At 47.1% G+C, this 15,510-nt stretch overlaps 1 protein-coding gene and 1 pseudogene across 1 annotated transcript in view; both read left to right on the forward strand.

Moving 5' to 3' along the window:
- The first annotated feature begins 2,236 nt into the window (after window positions 1-2,236).
- Window positions 2,237-2,417, forward strand: LOC142586448 (U2 spliceosomal RNA; annotated as a pseudogene).
- A 2,666-nt stretch (window positions 2,418-5,083) lies between these two features.
- LOC142586301 (uncharacterized) overlaps window positions 5,084-15,510 on the forward strand; it is a 56,410-nt gene continuing 45,983 nt past the window's right edge. The window contains exons 1-4 of the mRNA XM_075697544.1: window positions 5,084-5,541; window positions 7,431-7,526; window positions 12,521-12,889; window positions 13,729-14,112. Coding sequence (XP_075553659.1) covers window positions 5,536-5,541; window positions 7,431-7,526; window positions 12,521-12,889; window positions 13,729-14,112 — 855 coding nt within the window. The 5' untranslated portion in view covers window positions 5,084-5,535. The remainder of the gene's footprint in view (window positions 5,542-7,430; window positions 7,527-12,520; window positions 12,890-13,728; window positions 14,113-15,510) is intronic.

The raw sequence follows: 15,510 nt of genomic DNA on the forward strand, positions 1-15,510 counted from the left end.
GCCATTGGCCGCCCGCCTTCGCTAATGATAAGTCTCAGCATCAGGATCGGTTGAAATACTCTCTTATGAACAATTGTAGCGCACGAGGTTTTTTTGTGAATACGGGCCCTCTTTTGTACCTTGCACTGTACGCTTTCGCCGTCGGAAGGGTAAACAGTGCTGCTTGTGACCACTACGGCAGCGAAAAAGCTATGGAAAATGTCCCTTGCCGCTGTCCTAGATACAGAAGCTCGCGACCGTGTTGGTTCCTTTTGACGACCGGTCGCTTTCAGATGCGGACAATCCTGGAATGCCGATCTATGCACCACAAGTCGATGAGGGCACTGTTCAAGTTTTTACGTTCCAGTGGCCTATTAGAGGGGCTATCGTCCTCCCAAACGTAACCCGCATTATCTTTTCTTTTTGTTTCACATTTGCTTCAGTTACCAGCTATTATTTCGGTCTGCTTTTCCCCCCATTCCCCCAGTGAATGGTAGCAAACCAGAATCTTTACCGGTTGACCTGGGTCCCCGCCTTTCCCACTCAATGATATACATACAGTGTACGAAGCTGACCGACCTTCCCCACAAAAGCCTTTTCTTTTTCTTTTTTTTTTTGCTGTGTTGATTGGCATACATTGGCGCAGAAGCGATTACAAACGATGCACCAAAAAAGCAGAAATTTTCCGCTCCTGTTAACCGAAAGCTCTGTTCGGATGAGCGATCAAGATTTGCCAGGTAGTCCAGGATTTTGAGAAAGCGCAATTGCTTGTGCCATAGGCAGCCATAGTTATACGTACCATACTAGTGGCCTTCATTGAGAATGCGGCATTGAAGATTACAAGCACCAAGAACAAAAATAATAGTTTCTACAATTCAATAACATGAAAGCTGTCTTATCGAAGAACGCATGCTCTATTCATAAATATTCGTATGCACATCCGCAATGCCGTGGTTCTACAAAGAAAGGAAAGAGCATCCTCAAACGCTAAAAAAAAATATTAAGAAAACTGAAAATGTCACACTGGTCTTAAATAGTGGTGTATGGTGGATATTCTTATAAAAAATTATTTAACTTGGCGCTATGGAATTCGAGATAAGTAACGTACGGCTAAAAAAAATTGTTCGTTAACGATGAAGAAATACACGGCATCTGGCTATGAAATATTGAAATATTTTGGAATAGATTGAATTGCAATGCCTAAAATTTTAATTGAGCTCAGGGAAGCGCTGATTTCTCTTAAGTGAATGGCGTGCTTTGAGATGCTAGGGAAACACACCTTCTCATGCCATCGCGTAAAATGTGCGATTTCTTCAGCGGCGCTGAAGTAATCGCATATTTCGCACATGTGAATATCTTCGGATACAAGACAGTATATAGAAGCCCCCATGTCTCAATCACTATATCTTTATTTCAGTATAGCCATGACATTTTTCGCGTTACCCTGAGCCAGAGGCGTCGGGAAGGGAAAGGGCAGGAATTTTTCGCGCGCGCTGAGCCGGCTTCGTTTCCGTTCAGTTCAGTCACGGAAAACGGATGGGACGGCCACGCGTTGTGTGTTCTCCCGAGGAAAGGGCAGCCTTCGACGAGCGGCGGCGGGAACTAGCCCGTGAACGGGCGCGCCGATCCAGCCGTAAGAGCCGCCCGAGCCCAGGCAGTCCCAAAGCAACGAGAGGAAGATGCCGAGTTGAGGGGGCAGGAGGCCGAAGCAATGCGGCACCGTTACCTGTGGGTTACCTAACCGTGACGAAGGTCACGTGCACGCAGGACAAGCTTTGCTTACCCCCATTTCCCGGTAGTGCAAGCGTCCGTCATTTTTTTTTAATTACGACACCACAGTACACCGACACAAGCTCCGCCGCGGTTACCGCCCCTCCCATACAGACGCCGCAACCGCTGCTGCAGCCGTGTTGCACCTCCGACGCGCGTGACGTTATAACCAGGGAAGCGCAGGTAAAATTGCTGCACGACTGGCAGCTTGCTCTTAGCGTGTATTCGCGAGCTTCTTTTACGTTCGGAAAAACCCTTTTATGTAGCATGTATTGAGCAACGGAAAGCTGTGTAGGGAGTTTTTCATGCAGCTCTACAACTTTTTAATTGCCACTTCTAACCTAATTGTAATAATTGAGAAGCTAAATAATGAAGTAAGACTAATTCACTAATTAGGCGGAATGCAAAAAATAATCTGAGTATCTCCAAGGGACAGGAAACAATGTTACCTCAGTTTTATCCAGCTATGTAGCATTTGCATATTTCTAAAGTTTGGCTCAAGTTAAACACCCTGTATAGTGTTGTTCTGATAACGCCGAATTTATGTGATTCTATTTGGACTCACGATGTTAAACTTATTTTTGGTAGTTGGCGGAGTGCTTGAAGCCTGCTTCACCTCCGCCGCGGGTCGCCCAGTGTCACACTTTCTCCGGGATGGCCCCCGCATTCCTGTCCACGCGCCGTGATACGGACGAAAGCTGGCGAGGCTACCCCCTAGGAAAGCATGCCCGGTATTGCAATATCTCCTAGATCGGTGTACACATCCGAATGCTGGCGCCATCGTACAGTGGAACACAATCGCAGGAAGACCATTCAGGAACTAAGATCCTACGTCACTGCCAGTCCCTACAAAAGACCGCTTCAATGGGGAACGACCGACACGCGCTCAGCAGCAGTGACATTGTGCACACCTTTCGCCGTATGCTAAAATATTCAACAAGATATTTTTGAACCACACATACCCAGGGCTTCCAAATGACACAAGGAATGACTGAACTAATTGAATTTCTCAAGCTAAAATACGTGGAAAAATCGGAAACGACACTTACACACAAGCTACAGACATGATAACTCTCACATTGTAATTTGAATATACAAAAAAACGTAATTCCGTTACGCGAAAACTCCAACAAAACCCTTTTCCAGCGTTTCTACAATACATAGACCGGAGACGGCGTCCGCCATTTGCGCAAGCCGGCGCGTAAATATCTCGGAGTCCACGGAGAGGCGCGCCAGCTTCCTTGAGACACCTCCAGCTGGCGCTTGACTCCATCGCATCGCGCCCCATGCAAGAGACAGCGTTTTTACCAGAAAGCCTTCGAATGCCTTCGAAAGCCTTCGAACCAGAAAGCCCAGAAAGCCGGCGAATGCTATTCGCCTTCGCGAATAGCATTCGCCGCCAGAGTTTTCCGTAAACATTACGGTCACATACGCTGCAGTTCTCGGGAAGCGTGAGAAGCAATCAGGGATCTTTGAATGCTGTCCCGTTCCACTCTTAAAGGCGAAGCTTAAGCATCCTCCAAAATGTTCTTTTCTCTTTGTTTTCTATAGATTACAAGCTGACCAGATGATAGCAATATGTCGGTCATAGCCTTCATCGCATAGCCAAGAATGGCCTTCTGGATGTGAGAACGGCTCTTCAAAGCTTTGGACATTATCACTGATAATCTGCACACGACTCGATAACCTTTTGTTAGTGAAATTGATTGTCTGATCAGTGGCAGTTTACGTCCCAGAACCTCACTAGGGTTATGAGATGCGCCATGCTGGAGGGGATCCGGATTGCCAATGCGCGGTACACGAGCTATTTTTTTTTCATTTCTGTTCTCTCGAAATTTTTTAGCATTTCTGTTCACTCGCCGCTGCCGCGATACAAACCGGAGAGCACGTGCTCAGCCTTGCAGAACGCAGTAGCCATTAAGCCACCGTGGCGGTATTATTAATATTATGACGAAAGTAAAGCGGGGAAAAAAATCCTGGCGGACCAAGCTGAAACTTGAATCGAGAAAAAAAAAAAAACAATCGCTTTGCCTAATAAACAGTCTCCTCTATGTCCTTGGCGATGACGTCACGTTCTTTCTTTGAGAAACGGCGAGAAAATAGTATGGAGGTGCGGGGTTTTCGCAGGGGTGGATACGAAGCTGCCGACTCTGCAGCATGCCAAATCGCTGACCAAGGCAATAAGCCAGTTAACAAACAGGAACTCCATGTAATAGTACAATTACGACAAGTGAAGAAAAAAGACTGATGAGAATTATTGGTCTTTACGAATTTTATTAGTTTTATGATGACAATTATGATACGGGAAGCCAAAGTCTGAAGCCAGCGTTTCGAACATTCGGTCTTGTCTACGTCAGGGTAACAACTGTTTTTCTTGGCACCGTTTACACAGCTGACCACCGATAGGGCCGGAGGGGACAGGTGGACTTCAGATTTTTTTTTGTTAAGACGCAGTTAACAACTTCGTAAAGCTGGACTTTCATAGATTGAAGGGAATAACGGAAACTTCACCTACTGTCGTTGCAGAAGCTAGCACCACCGACGCTGTCCTTTCGGAAATGTAGTAGATGGGCGCGGATCAATAGGTAACACCTAATCGGCATTCAAACAACAATCCCTGCAGAAATGCTAACTATAATATAACTCGCTGATTCGTGCAAACCAGTTCTGGTATCGAAGAAATTGTCACGCCAATCCGACATGAACGTAAGGGGCCTCGCGCGTCAAATCAATCTGTTTTTAACATTCGTCGAGCGCCTGTGGGAGTGGAATTGTGGATTCAAGTGCCACGTGTATGCCCGACTCGCGATAGCAAATTGTCAATTCCTGGACAGCTTCCATCTCGTGGGCAATGCCGAAGTTTAATAACTGCGGGAGTTTTCTGCTTGGGCGACCCGGCCAGCAACAGCTTATCTCTTCGAAATCAAAGTGACGACAAGCATGCTCCCTCCTTCCCTTTCTTACCCCCCCCCCCCCCCCCCCCACACACACACATGCACGCGGGCGCGCGCGCACCAAGCTTTACGTTACAACAAATTCACAGAAATGTTGACGGCGAACATGCAGGAAAAGACGAAATTAACGAGAGAGCAACGGGAGTTTATTTCTGGAGCCCTAGAGCAGCGAGAACCGGCATGAATAGTCGCGTGTCCGGGGAATAGTGGGCATGCGATGACTAAGCTCGGCCGTTATGCAGCTACCGAAAGAGAAAGTGTTTTCTTCGGTCTTCGCTCATGCCGAGCGCATGAACAGAAGGAAGAGAGGCCAATTAACGAAAGACGTACGAGCGAGAAACGCAAGCAATCTCGCCGACGTGTGTGCCAGCAGTCATCACTGCGCGTGTTGTTGGACGGGCCGAATCTCGCGAAGACGAGGGGATTCACTTGGTGCCGAGCGCCCAGGCGTGTCTTCCTTTTGGCAGCAGCGCCAGCGCGGATTGTCGCACGCGAGGAGCAGTACGCCTGTGTTGTTGGTATTTTATAACGAGCATCCCCGCCTAATGAACATCATCGCCTCTTGAGCAACGAGCGGCAAAGCGTGATTCGGCTATCGACAGCACCACCACCTGCTATACGCCCTAGTGCGTCGGTGAAACCTTTCGTTCGCAAGGGGGCGACTTTTACCGTGCTGCCATCGGGACATTTACATCGCGCCACTATATAAAGGAGCGTCATTATTTAGCCATCGGTGGTGTGTTGGGAATATCCGCTGCTCGTCGTTCGAGCCATTTGCCCGGATCACGTCGAGAACGCAAACGGACGGCCCTTACGACACTAGTGGATAACCATGCAGGCAAGTTGTCTTGGTGTCTTATTTGTGGAAGGCAGGAGGTGTGGCGGGCATTGACACTGGCACGCATAATGCGAGAAAGTGATATGAAAGACTGCCTTCAGGGGTCAAATGCTATATGATGTCTATCGGATGCGCACTCGTTACCCAACAGCTAGTTGTCTTCTAGTTCCATTCAAATGAAGCAGCACCGCTTTTGGCTCCGTGCAATACTGTGATAGGTGCTTTCATGGTATGCCGTTTGCTTGCGTTTAGTACGCGTAGCCATAATACTACAGACTACTATTCTAGATAATACTATGGTATTACAGTTACAATGTTTCTCATTGCAACTGTAATGCTCCCCTGATGAGAATGTTCAAATTTCAAAATTTTTTTTTGTGGCTTGGTCCCCAAAACCAGACAAGCAGTTTATTGCACACTGTTGCCCAAAGATATGCTATTAGCCACAAAATATTGTAGGTTTCTACCACTGGCAGGCAGCGTACAGAGACGATCGCTCGCGATTACGCTAGATCGCGTTGGTAAGAGACCCTTGCAGAACTAGTCATCTTGCAATGCCGAACTCACGAGCCATCATATCAGAGGGCGACGAAGGCACTACTACATCGATTAACAGCAACAAACATGCTCAAATAGCTTCAGTTTTCATTGGTGTGCATTATGGCGCACGTGATGCTGTTATGTGCCGTGATCATGTGCAATGATTATGACCAGCTGTGATACTGTGCTCTTTGCTTCTCTCTCCATTTTCTGCACATTTTTCAACCTCTCCCGTTGTAGGGTCGCAAGCAAGATTTTGCGGACTGGTTAAGCACCCCTATTTTCTCCTTTCTTTTGTCTCTCTGTTAGTCTGAGACCATAGTAACTTGCAGGGAAGCATCAGACGTCCATGATGTGCCCACGCGGCTGCTTGTTCCAGAAAAGAAAGGAAAATAAATGTCTTATTCGTGTGAGAATTACTCATGAGTGTCATGTTGAGAGTTTAACATCTTATACTTACTGGGTCAATGTACACCGTGTCTAAAAATATACGTGATTGCACTCTAAGTAAATAATGAAGACGAATGTATTCAATATCAGAATAAAACGAGCCAAGTAAAGCACCTTAACAATAAAAAATTATAAAACAATAAAAAAGTGCACCAAAAGCATGGTACGCGAGCGTCTTACTTTCTTTTTTTGCATTTTGACTCCGTTCAAATGAGGCCGGCACCGCCGGGAATCAAACCTGTACCCTCGTGTATAGGAGCACAATAATAGAGCCACTGGGCCACCCTTGCACGCCATAACCTTCATGTCTGTTCAGTATTCTTAAGTATTCTTAAGTAAGACCAACACTTTCCCACCGCTGTAGCCCAGTAACTACGACGCTGCGCTGCTGAGTTTGAAGTCGCGGGTTTCGATCCCTGTCACGGCGACCGCATTAAGAAGGAGGCGGAATGCGAAAACGATCGTGTACTGTGCATTGGGTGCACATTAGAGAACCCCAGGTGGTCAAAATTATTCCGAAGCCCTTCCTACGGCATGCCTCATAATAATATTATGGCTCTGGCACATAAAAACCCAGAATTCTTATTTAACTTTAGGAGCAACACTTGAAAGTACGTTAATTGTGTGGCTGTTGGGAATGAGATTAGGTTATTGCAAAAGAAAAGAAAAATGGGAGAGAGATAAAGTTTGGCTTCAGTATTAGGCGTTAAAAATGAAGACCGTAAGGAATTTCAAGCTTTAGCACATATAATCACCGCATAACGTTGCAAACTCACCTAACCAAGTAGACAAAGCATAGAGCCAGGAACGCGTGCTTTAGTCGATTTACGTCGTTACCCATATGCTCCTCTTAGGAATTCTTTGAGCCTGACTTGAACTCTGAGTCTGTGCACTTTCAGCTTCTACTGCTCCTGTTCACGGCAGGAGCTGCGACTGCTGCTCTCACACACGTTGGGCACAGTCCTGATGGACGTCAACAGTACAGAACTCAAGGGGTGAGTGTATCTTCAGCGACAGTCATCCAGGAAATTTGTAGGGCAGTCACAAAATTCTGTGACAACGTTACTATAGTGATGCGACTGCTTAGATGAACGCCCACGGTGCTGCCATGCAGCAGGTATAGGAGATAAGTGCAGAACAAGCAAATTGTACTACCGGGGAAGTAGATCTGCGTGATCTACAACCTCCGCAAGACCTGTCTGGAGCACGAGAATGATGCGGTGCACACTGTGTGCATAACGAATATGCCGGAGGTCGCTGAGAACATTCGATCTTGAACAAGTCGCATCTGAGTCACAGGCAAGGAGTAAAGTATACAGGAGAGCCGACTGCTCTGATAAGAGTGTTACCTTGTCGATGTTGCAAAGGGGCAGTTTCACCACTTCTTGCACAGATGGCGACACTAGGTGTTACTCCATGCCAGCTGCTAGATTTGGCACGTTTATTGCACTGCGGTGTTGCCAACCACAGTATCCGCGTGTACCTCGTCTCACGCTTACTTTAGCTCCCGCAACAGACGCTTGCGCTGTATGCGACTTGTCACATATAAGCGTGCGCAAATTGTTGCTGTTTGCTTCAGTTCACGCAGCGGCAGATCGCGTGCAGGCGTTCGCTCGCTACAATCACCCTGGATAAAAGTTCCCGGCCAACAACTGTTTAATGAATTTGAATGCTTTTCTGTCGAAAGTTGGTTACATTTCAATCTGTGCAAACTATTGACATGAAGTTTTCATGATCTCCGGCCCTCAGCCTGCCGACAAAATTAATAGCAAATTAATCATTGTGGTTATCTAGGCTGTTGCTAGATCTTGCGCATGTATTACTTGCATGAACAATGCTTGTTTGAAAAAGAAAAAGAAGTATGGATGGCTAAAGTCGCAGCAAACAGCAGTTAAGAGAAAAGGAACGGGATAACAAAAGCACTCTGACTGGAATCTAAACTTTCACCTGCATTTCGTCTCGCAGCTATGTATTTAGGAACATAAGAGCAGCTCTTAGAGAAACTTTTTACCTTGCCTTATTTGGAAGTCCCTTTAGAAGCTTGTTCTGGCGCCTGTATGGTGTGAGCCCGTCCTTGGGGGTCTGCAACGACGTCGCCCCATCGCCGGCAGCATCAAAGTTCGCGTTGTCAGAAGCACTGGTGCACATTGCGTCCACGCATTTGGTTGGAATTTTCCACGAACGAGGGTACCGGGAAGCGGAGGCAGTCAGGCGTTCTTGGGCTACCGCGTTCGTCATGGCAGGTGGACGGCCGCGTTTGCCGTAGCAATAGACGAGAAAAATGGGCGTGTCCCATTAGATAAGGACGAAGTGCCTGCTACACTCTTGTGCATCGGCGATAGCTCCGAGTGCAAGAAGTCGTTTTCAGTTTTGAAACACTTCTGTTGTCAGCAAATACACTTTGTTAAAAACAAAACAAAACATGGAAACATGCGCGCACCTTCCGGCGAAAGCACGAGAAGCACGTCACCATTCGGTGCTATCTTGCTGAAATGCTGTATTGTTGGGATTCCTGGGCCTGCAGCACATCATTTTCACGTTGCTTGGATTAGTGACAGGACGTGAACTAAGAAGTGCTCACTCCCGTTTTCACAAGAACATTGTAGTCTTCCTGGCGTACTTATGATGCACTTGCAATCAAAAGCGCTTCTTTCAGCCGCCAGAACAGTCGAAGAACTGCTGCTTGCCTTAAATGCGACTCGAGTAAAACCGACATACGTCCTTTGGAGGCAAGTCATTTCCAGGTGGTTGGTTGATGCTGGAATTCTGCGACTGTTCACCCATGGATGTCGTGGAGCGTGTCATTATGCATCTGCTCGCATGCAGTGCGATGCAAGAAGCCTTTGCCATACCACACCGTCGTCCGAAAGCGAAACAGTTCATGACTTCGCCTATCAACTATCTAACGAGCTTAACTTAAAACCATTACATGTGCCACGAGAATGACTTTTGAGTTCAACAAAACGCTGGAAAACCAACGTGAGCCAGCTGAAGACTCAAACCACCACTGTAATACAGCGTACCGCGTCAACTGCATAGCACGATAACCGCTCGAGACAAATCGGTATCGAATGAAAGCACTCGGTTTAAGTTTATAACACTTGCCAAATAAGCGAGCAATGCTCGGCGCATTTGCGTAACCAGAATTACAGTAGATTCGGTCTGCTCCTGTGTACTTGTTGTCTGCTATACTCCCTTTACCCCTTTTCCCCAGCACAGGGTAGCCAGCCGGTCTGAGAATTGGCTAATCTCCCTGTCATTCCGTCTATTCCTGCTTCCTCCTCCTTTGTCGTCTGCTATGTGGCCCCTTTCAAACTCGCAAATGCAGCTTCTCAAGCTAGCTGCTTATATCTAATTTCAACGTTACCCGGCGACCTGGATTTGTACCAGCAGCCTAGAGAAAAGGAGGAGGAGAGGAGCACTAGTGAAGGCGTGTGGAGAACGTGAGCAGCGGAAGCAGATAGCACGCCGGCTTGCTGTGCGCACCGAGGACTGGAGGGTTCACTGCATTGTTAACAAAGCAAACGCACTGGCGAGGGCCACAGTCGGCTCTCCTGTATTTATTACTTCGTGGTCGCAGGCGACCCGTAGTTGCAACACTCTTCAAGCTGCGAGGACGGCCGCTGATCACGCGGTGAAATACGGTTTCTTTTTGGCACTTTGTCAAGTGCCGAGGCTTGTCTGGCTTAAATAGGACTTTAGGAATAATAAAGACATAACAAAACCATCCTAAAAATACAATTGCAATATGATCAGTGCGAGTAGCAGTGGTAATCTAATATGACAACGTGCAATCAAAGTGGGTAGTCTACTACCAGTGGCTAAGCGTTGGCTGCATAAGCATACTTCGTAACGCACCACCCCCCGCTCCCTCTCTCCGCCCCCTCTAGGTAAAAGCCCCACGGGCAATTTGTGACACTAGTGCGTATGTCTTTCGTATTGAAACCCATAAAGACGTCATGCATATTATTCACAAATGTTGCGAGGTATGATGGCCCCTATGGACTATTACATCAATCGTCTTGTTAGACAACTCCCCGACAACGCACCATGCAGTGTGATGCATGATGTTACGACAGCGTTGCATCACTCATGATGGATATTCTGGCAAGCCTGTTTGTTCATACAACAATTTAGGTCATCGACATTAGGTCGTGTGCATGAGCTTTAGTCTTTTAATAATACCATGTTAAAAGCATTTGATTCATGAGAACGAGTTAGCTCCTGCCTACAAAGATGCACTGACTTGCTGAAAGCAAGTGACGGGACAGTCGGGAAAGTCCCATGCTGACAACATAGTTCAGCATATGCTCAGTTAGAGTTAGCTTATTGATGATTGCAAAGCAATGTTGTTACGCTTTAGCCAAGGTGCATCTATGTCATGTAGGTTGATCAGTCATCAAAATAGCACGCAGCAAAGAAAATTTGTGATGTCATATATGTATCTGGTAAGAGAACACTTACAATGATTCGTTGGCGCAGAAAACTTGAAGGCGCGGTTCGAGAGTCCTTAAGAGTGTTTCTTACTCGGCGATGAAATCAGCTAGATCCATCTTCGCAATTGTTTTCTCGCTGCCTCGGTTCAGTGTGCTTCCAGCTTTTTCTTTTTCGTCACTTGTCAAAGAGAGAACAACAGCTGCCAAGCGAAAGGAATCTCGACATCAGCATATCTGCGTACAGGGGTTTCCTGCTCACGACACGTCCCTGGAACATTGCCAGCGATGCCGTGGACACGCCCTTTGTCTAGCGTCTGAGTGCGCCACTGGAACCGTCCAGCTTTCTGAATCACTCCGAGAAATAATACAGCAGGTTGTAACTGAGTAGACGTGGCATGAGTATGCAGTAGCCAGCTTCAAGACTGTGATAAGGACAGATATACCGAATGTTGAAAGTGCCTCTTTCTTTAACTACTGATCTCTCTTGCGATAGCTCCTTCACATAGGCTGTATTAAAGCTACAACGAAAATACCCGAATGACATTAACTATTACTTTCAGTACGAATTCTTTTGCGTCAGACGTGGCAGCAAGGACCAGTCAAGGCCAAGACGCTTTCTTTTCTTTGTTTTTCACATGCTGGAGGTTTACGTCTGTGCACTTCGACATGAATATATTCTTGGAAGAATACATAAGCTCATAGGCTACAGATAGCAATACTTCTTGCTTTGTTCTTTTAGAAGCAGTCAGTTATTCGCCTTAGCAACTGTGAAATATCGGTAGTGCCGAAAAGATTTCTTATGCAAAGTTATTGCGACACACACGGGTGTGGTCTTCAGCCTTTTAAGGCATGTATTGCCAGTTCACCAGGCACGCCACTTACGAGCTGTAACGGTAGTTTAATTCAGCTGAGACTTACCTGTGCAGGCTAGTGCATGTCTACTCATAGTCCTTCGAATTTCAAATGGCGCATGGGGTTTTTTCCGAAACAACTGATTTGGCTAAAGATAAACTCACCGGGCAAGGCCAGCTCTTTGTAACTGAAGGAGGCACCTCGCCGAGTACTGAGGCGAGAACAATATATGCGATTGGACTGAATGCATTACACCGCAATATATCTTACACCAGACCTCATACCTCATACCAGACCTCATTTGTGTTCCAGGATGGGCTAATGATTTTTTTTCCCGCAGCTCCTGCATTCGTTTGCATCGGCGTGCAGGTAGTGATCGTTAATTAAAGTGTCCAAGTGGTAAAGAGGGACAACGCCATTCACTCTGAATGCACGTATTACATCGCAATTTATCTTACAGTTGTGTTGCGGTGGCACCCGTGGATGCTCTCAGACGCCCTTAACGCATTCACCTCCAGATTCACAGAATCTGCATTGCTTCTTATGGCGCCTAGGTGCTTGTATACAGATGCTATGTTGGAAAAGAAGCGACAAAACTATGTTCGCTGGTATATCAGGCATGTTCTTACAGGTTAGGTCAAGCGTGGGTCACGGCACTTGATAGCTCTCTTTTTTTTCCTTCTCTGTCTATGGTCACGAAGCCCGGAGGCTATTCGTTCGGCTACAGCCACGCCCACGGTGCAGGCGATGGCGCCTCGTGGCGCAAGGAGTCCGCGGATGCGGCAGGCAACGTGATCGGCTCGTACGGTCTCAAGGACGCCGACGGGAGGGTCAGGGTGGTCACGTACGTGGCTAACCAAGATGGCTTCCAGGCAAACGTCCAGTCGAACGAGCCCGCGCTGCCCCAGCAGCAACCAGGACTCGGGGCTGGTATTACTCAATGGCCTATTCCTCAAGGTCACGTGCACGGACACAATCCCGGGGCACATCCTGCAACAACTGGAACCACGTCACATCGGGGCTCTTGGGCAGCCAGTGGTAGTCCTCACGTCGCATCGGGACACGCCGATGTAAGAATCGCTGCCATAGCGACCGTTATCGATTTGAGCAGGATTATGCTGTCTCAAAGACAAAGGGAATCATCCAATACTTTTAAATCAATTACTAAGGTTCGAAGCTGTCTTCTCAGTCATAAAATCAGGCTAACTTCAACAGAAGCCACATCGGGAAGACACTCAATACTGCATCTCATGAGATCGATGCAGTGTAGCGTAAGCCATTGATAGTTTCCACCATCTATAAGTAGGGAACAAGAAAGACGGCTCGTTCAATGCCCACCAATAATATTACCGTGCTGAAAACAGATTTTATAGCCGGATAGAAGATGAACTAGCGTCACTCAATGGACGAGCCCTTGTTTCTACTGCAGTTAACTTCATACGGAGACGGCTAGCTTCAGATTTTTGCAGTTTCGGTTCGAGTGATTCATCTTGAGTACATTCTCAGTTATGATGCATTTCAACGTTATATTAGGCAGGCAATTAATGCACCGCTATCGCTCACGCTTAATTGCTTTTGGACAACATGTAATGAGAATCGTTGTGTGCATAAAATATTCTTAGCTTACGCTGGAAAAACTTGGACCGCTTATTCCTGTAACAAGGAATATTTCAGTCCCTTTTAAATATTTTTGCAAATGAATAAAAACACACGCAGTATAGAGGAAGTACATATTTGTTAAAATAGCATTCTTGAAAAAGATAAGTGAAACAAAATTTGCAATGTCCACACAACACCACAAAAGTGTAATTACTAATTGAGTTTACTTTGTACCCGCAAAACATGAGAACGAATGACTTACCAGTTCGATTTAAATATAAGAACTTAGTTAATTTGGTTTCCTCCACAGGCTGCCGGTGGCGCATCGTACATCTTTTCATATGACGCGAGTGCGGCCGGAGGCCCCTTCCAGCAGGAGATAGGAGACGTCCTAGGTAATAAGAAAGGAATTTATGGTCTACCAGGCCGAACGGTGAATTACGTCGCCGATGCGGGCGGATTCCGCTCCAGCGTCCAGTCCAATGAACCGGGTGTTGACAACTCCAAGAGCCCCGCAGACGCAGTCTTTACAGGGAGTCCTTCTGCCGTCGTACCGCCTCCTTATCCATCTGCATCGTCCGGAAACCCGGAAGATGGGAATGGGCTCGTGTTCCCGCCTCCGTACCCAGGAGGCACCGGTGGAGCTGCCGCCGGTGGACCGGATTCAGTGGCGACCGGCTACGGTACCGAAGATGTGAGCTCATGTGGCGTACTTATGTTGCTTCACTAGTTATTTCTACGCAATGCATGTATTTGGTGGTTAAGTGGATTTCCAGGAAATCTAGCTTGCATCGTCTAGTTGAGGGTATCCGTAGAGCTGGGTTTCTTGTTTCTGCGCCTGTTTCCCTGATTAGGAAAGAGCGAAAGAAAGGAAGAGAGGAAAAGACAAGACGCTAACTAGAGCGTTTCCGTCTTGCCACGCTGCACAAGGTGAGGGGACAGGGAGTTAGGCTAGAACCAGTGGTAGTTAAGCACAGGGAAGGCGTTTCCATTATGGGAGTTCACACACGCCAGTAGATAGCACAAAAAGAAACAAAGAAAAAAACAACGGCTGTAATGCTTGTACAGGCATCTGCAGTGGTGGTGTGCTCTTTTCCGATGCTGTAGCATTCTGTCTTCCTGCAGAGGGCGGTCGCTCCAGTGATTGAGCGCGATATAGAGCGATCGTATATGCACATGGTACTACGGTTGCGGTTGTACACACGGTACACAGTTGCCCAGAATAAGATCTATGGTTTCCGCGCAAACTCTGTGCCAACAGGCTGCAGTGTAGGCCATTCTCATACGGAATGCGTAAGCATTTGTGAACGCCACTCCTTACCACAGCCTACACAATAGGGTCGCGTCTCCTCTGTGCAGTCTTAATGGAAATCGAGGGCTCAATCTAGGATCGAGGGAGTATGGTGAAGTCCAATTACCTGAAGTGCATACCTGAAGTGCAGTTAATTACAAACAGTTCTGATGGATTTGCATGCAAATATGTGGAGCTTTATCGCAGCGTCTGCTCTAGATAGTGAGATTGAGAGATTGTGGTCTCCTGCATGGGCTAATCGAGCCGCTTCTGCACGCTAACTTACGATAATAGTACACTCCCTTTGTGGTCCTTGTAATGTCACACACTAGCTCGTCATGCTGGCGCCGCCGAAAAGCACACAGTTGGCAATGGAGTGACGGCTTTGAGTCGCACAATATTGACAATTTTTCCGCTTTCTTGTCATCAATAAAACGCGGTACGACATAAAGGACTGCAAATTCTGCGGCCGTCGGCGTTGTCATGTCATATTCCTTTAACTTCATGGTGGGGACTTTTGTTGGGATGAGGATAGCTGCGGTATAACTGTTCGGTAGGACAGTGCCGTCGTTGGATACGTGCGTGCAGTCTCGGTACTGCACATGTAATCTAAGCTGCTTGAGACCTGGCGACGAGGAATCCATTTATTCCGAACACCAGGTACCTTGAGGTTGATTTGCGGCTGAATAAGTTACCGGGAAAGTCGAAGGTCCCCCTGCAGATGGTAAGCAGGAGGATACCTGAAGGTGCGGGAATGCCTTTGAGCAAAACGAGGTACGGGGCCTCTCTCCAGTTAGAGAG

Source organism: Dermacentor variabilis, chromosome 6 (assembly GCF_050947875.1).
Source record: "Dermacentor variabilis isolate Ectoservices chromosome 6, ASM5094787v1, whole genome shotgun sequence".
Taxonomy (NCBI): Eukaryota; Metazoa; Arthropoda; class Arachnida; order Ixodida; family Ixodidae; genus Dermacentor; species Dermacentor variabilis.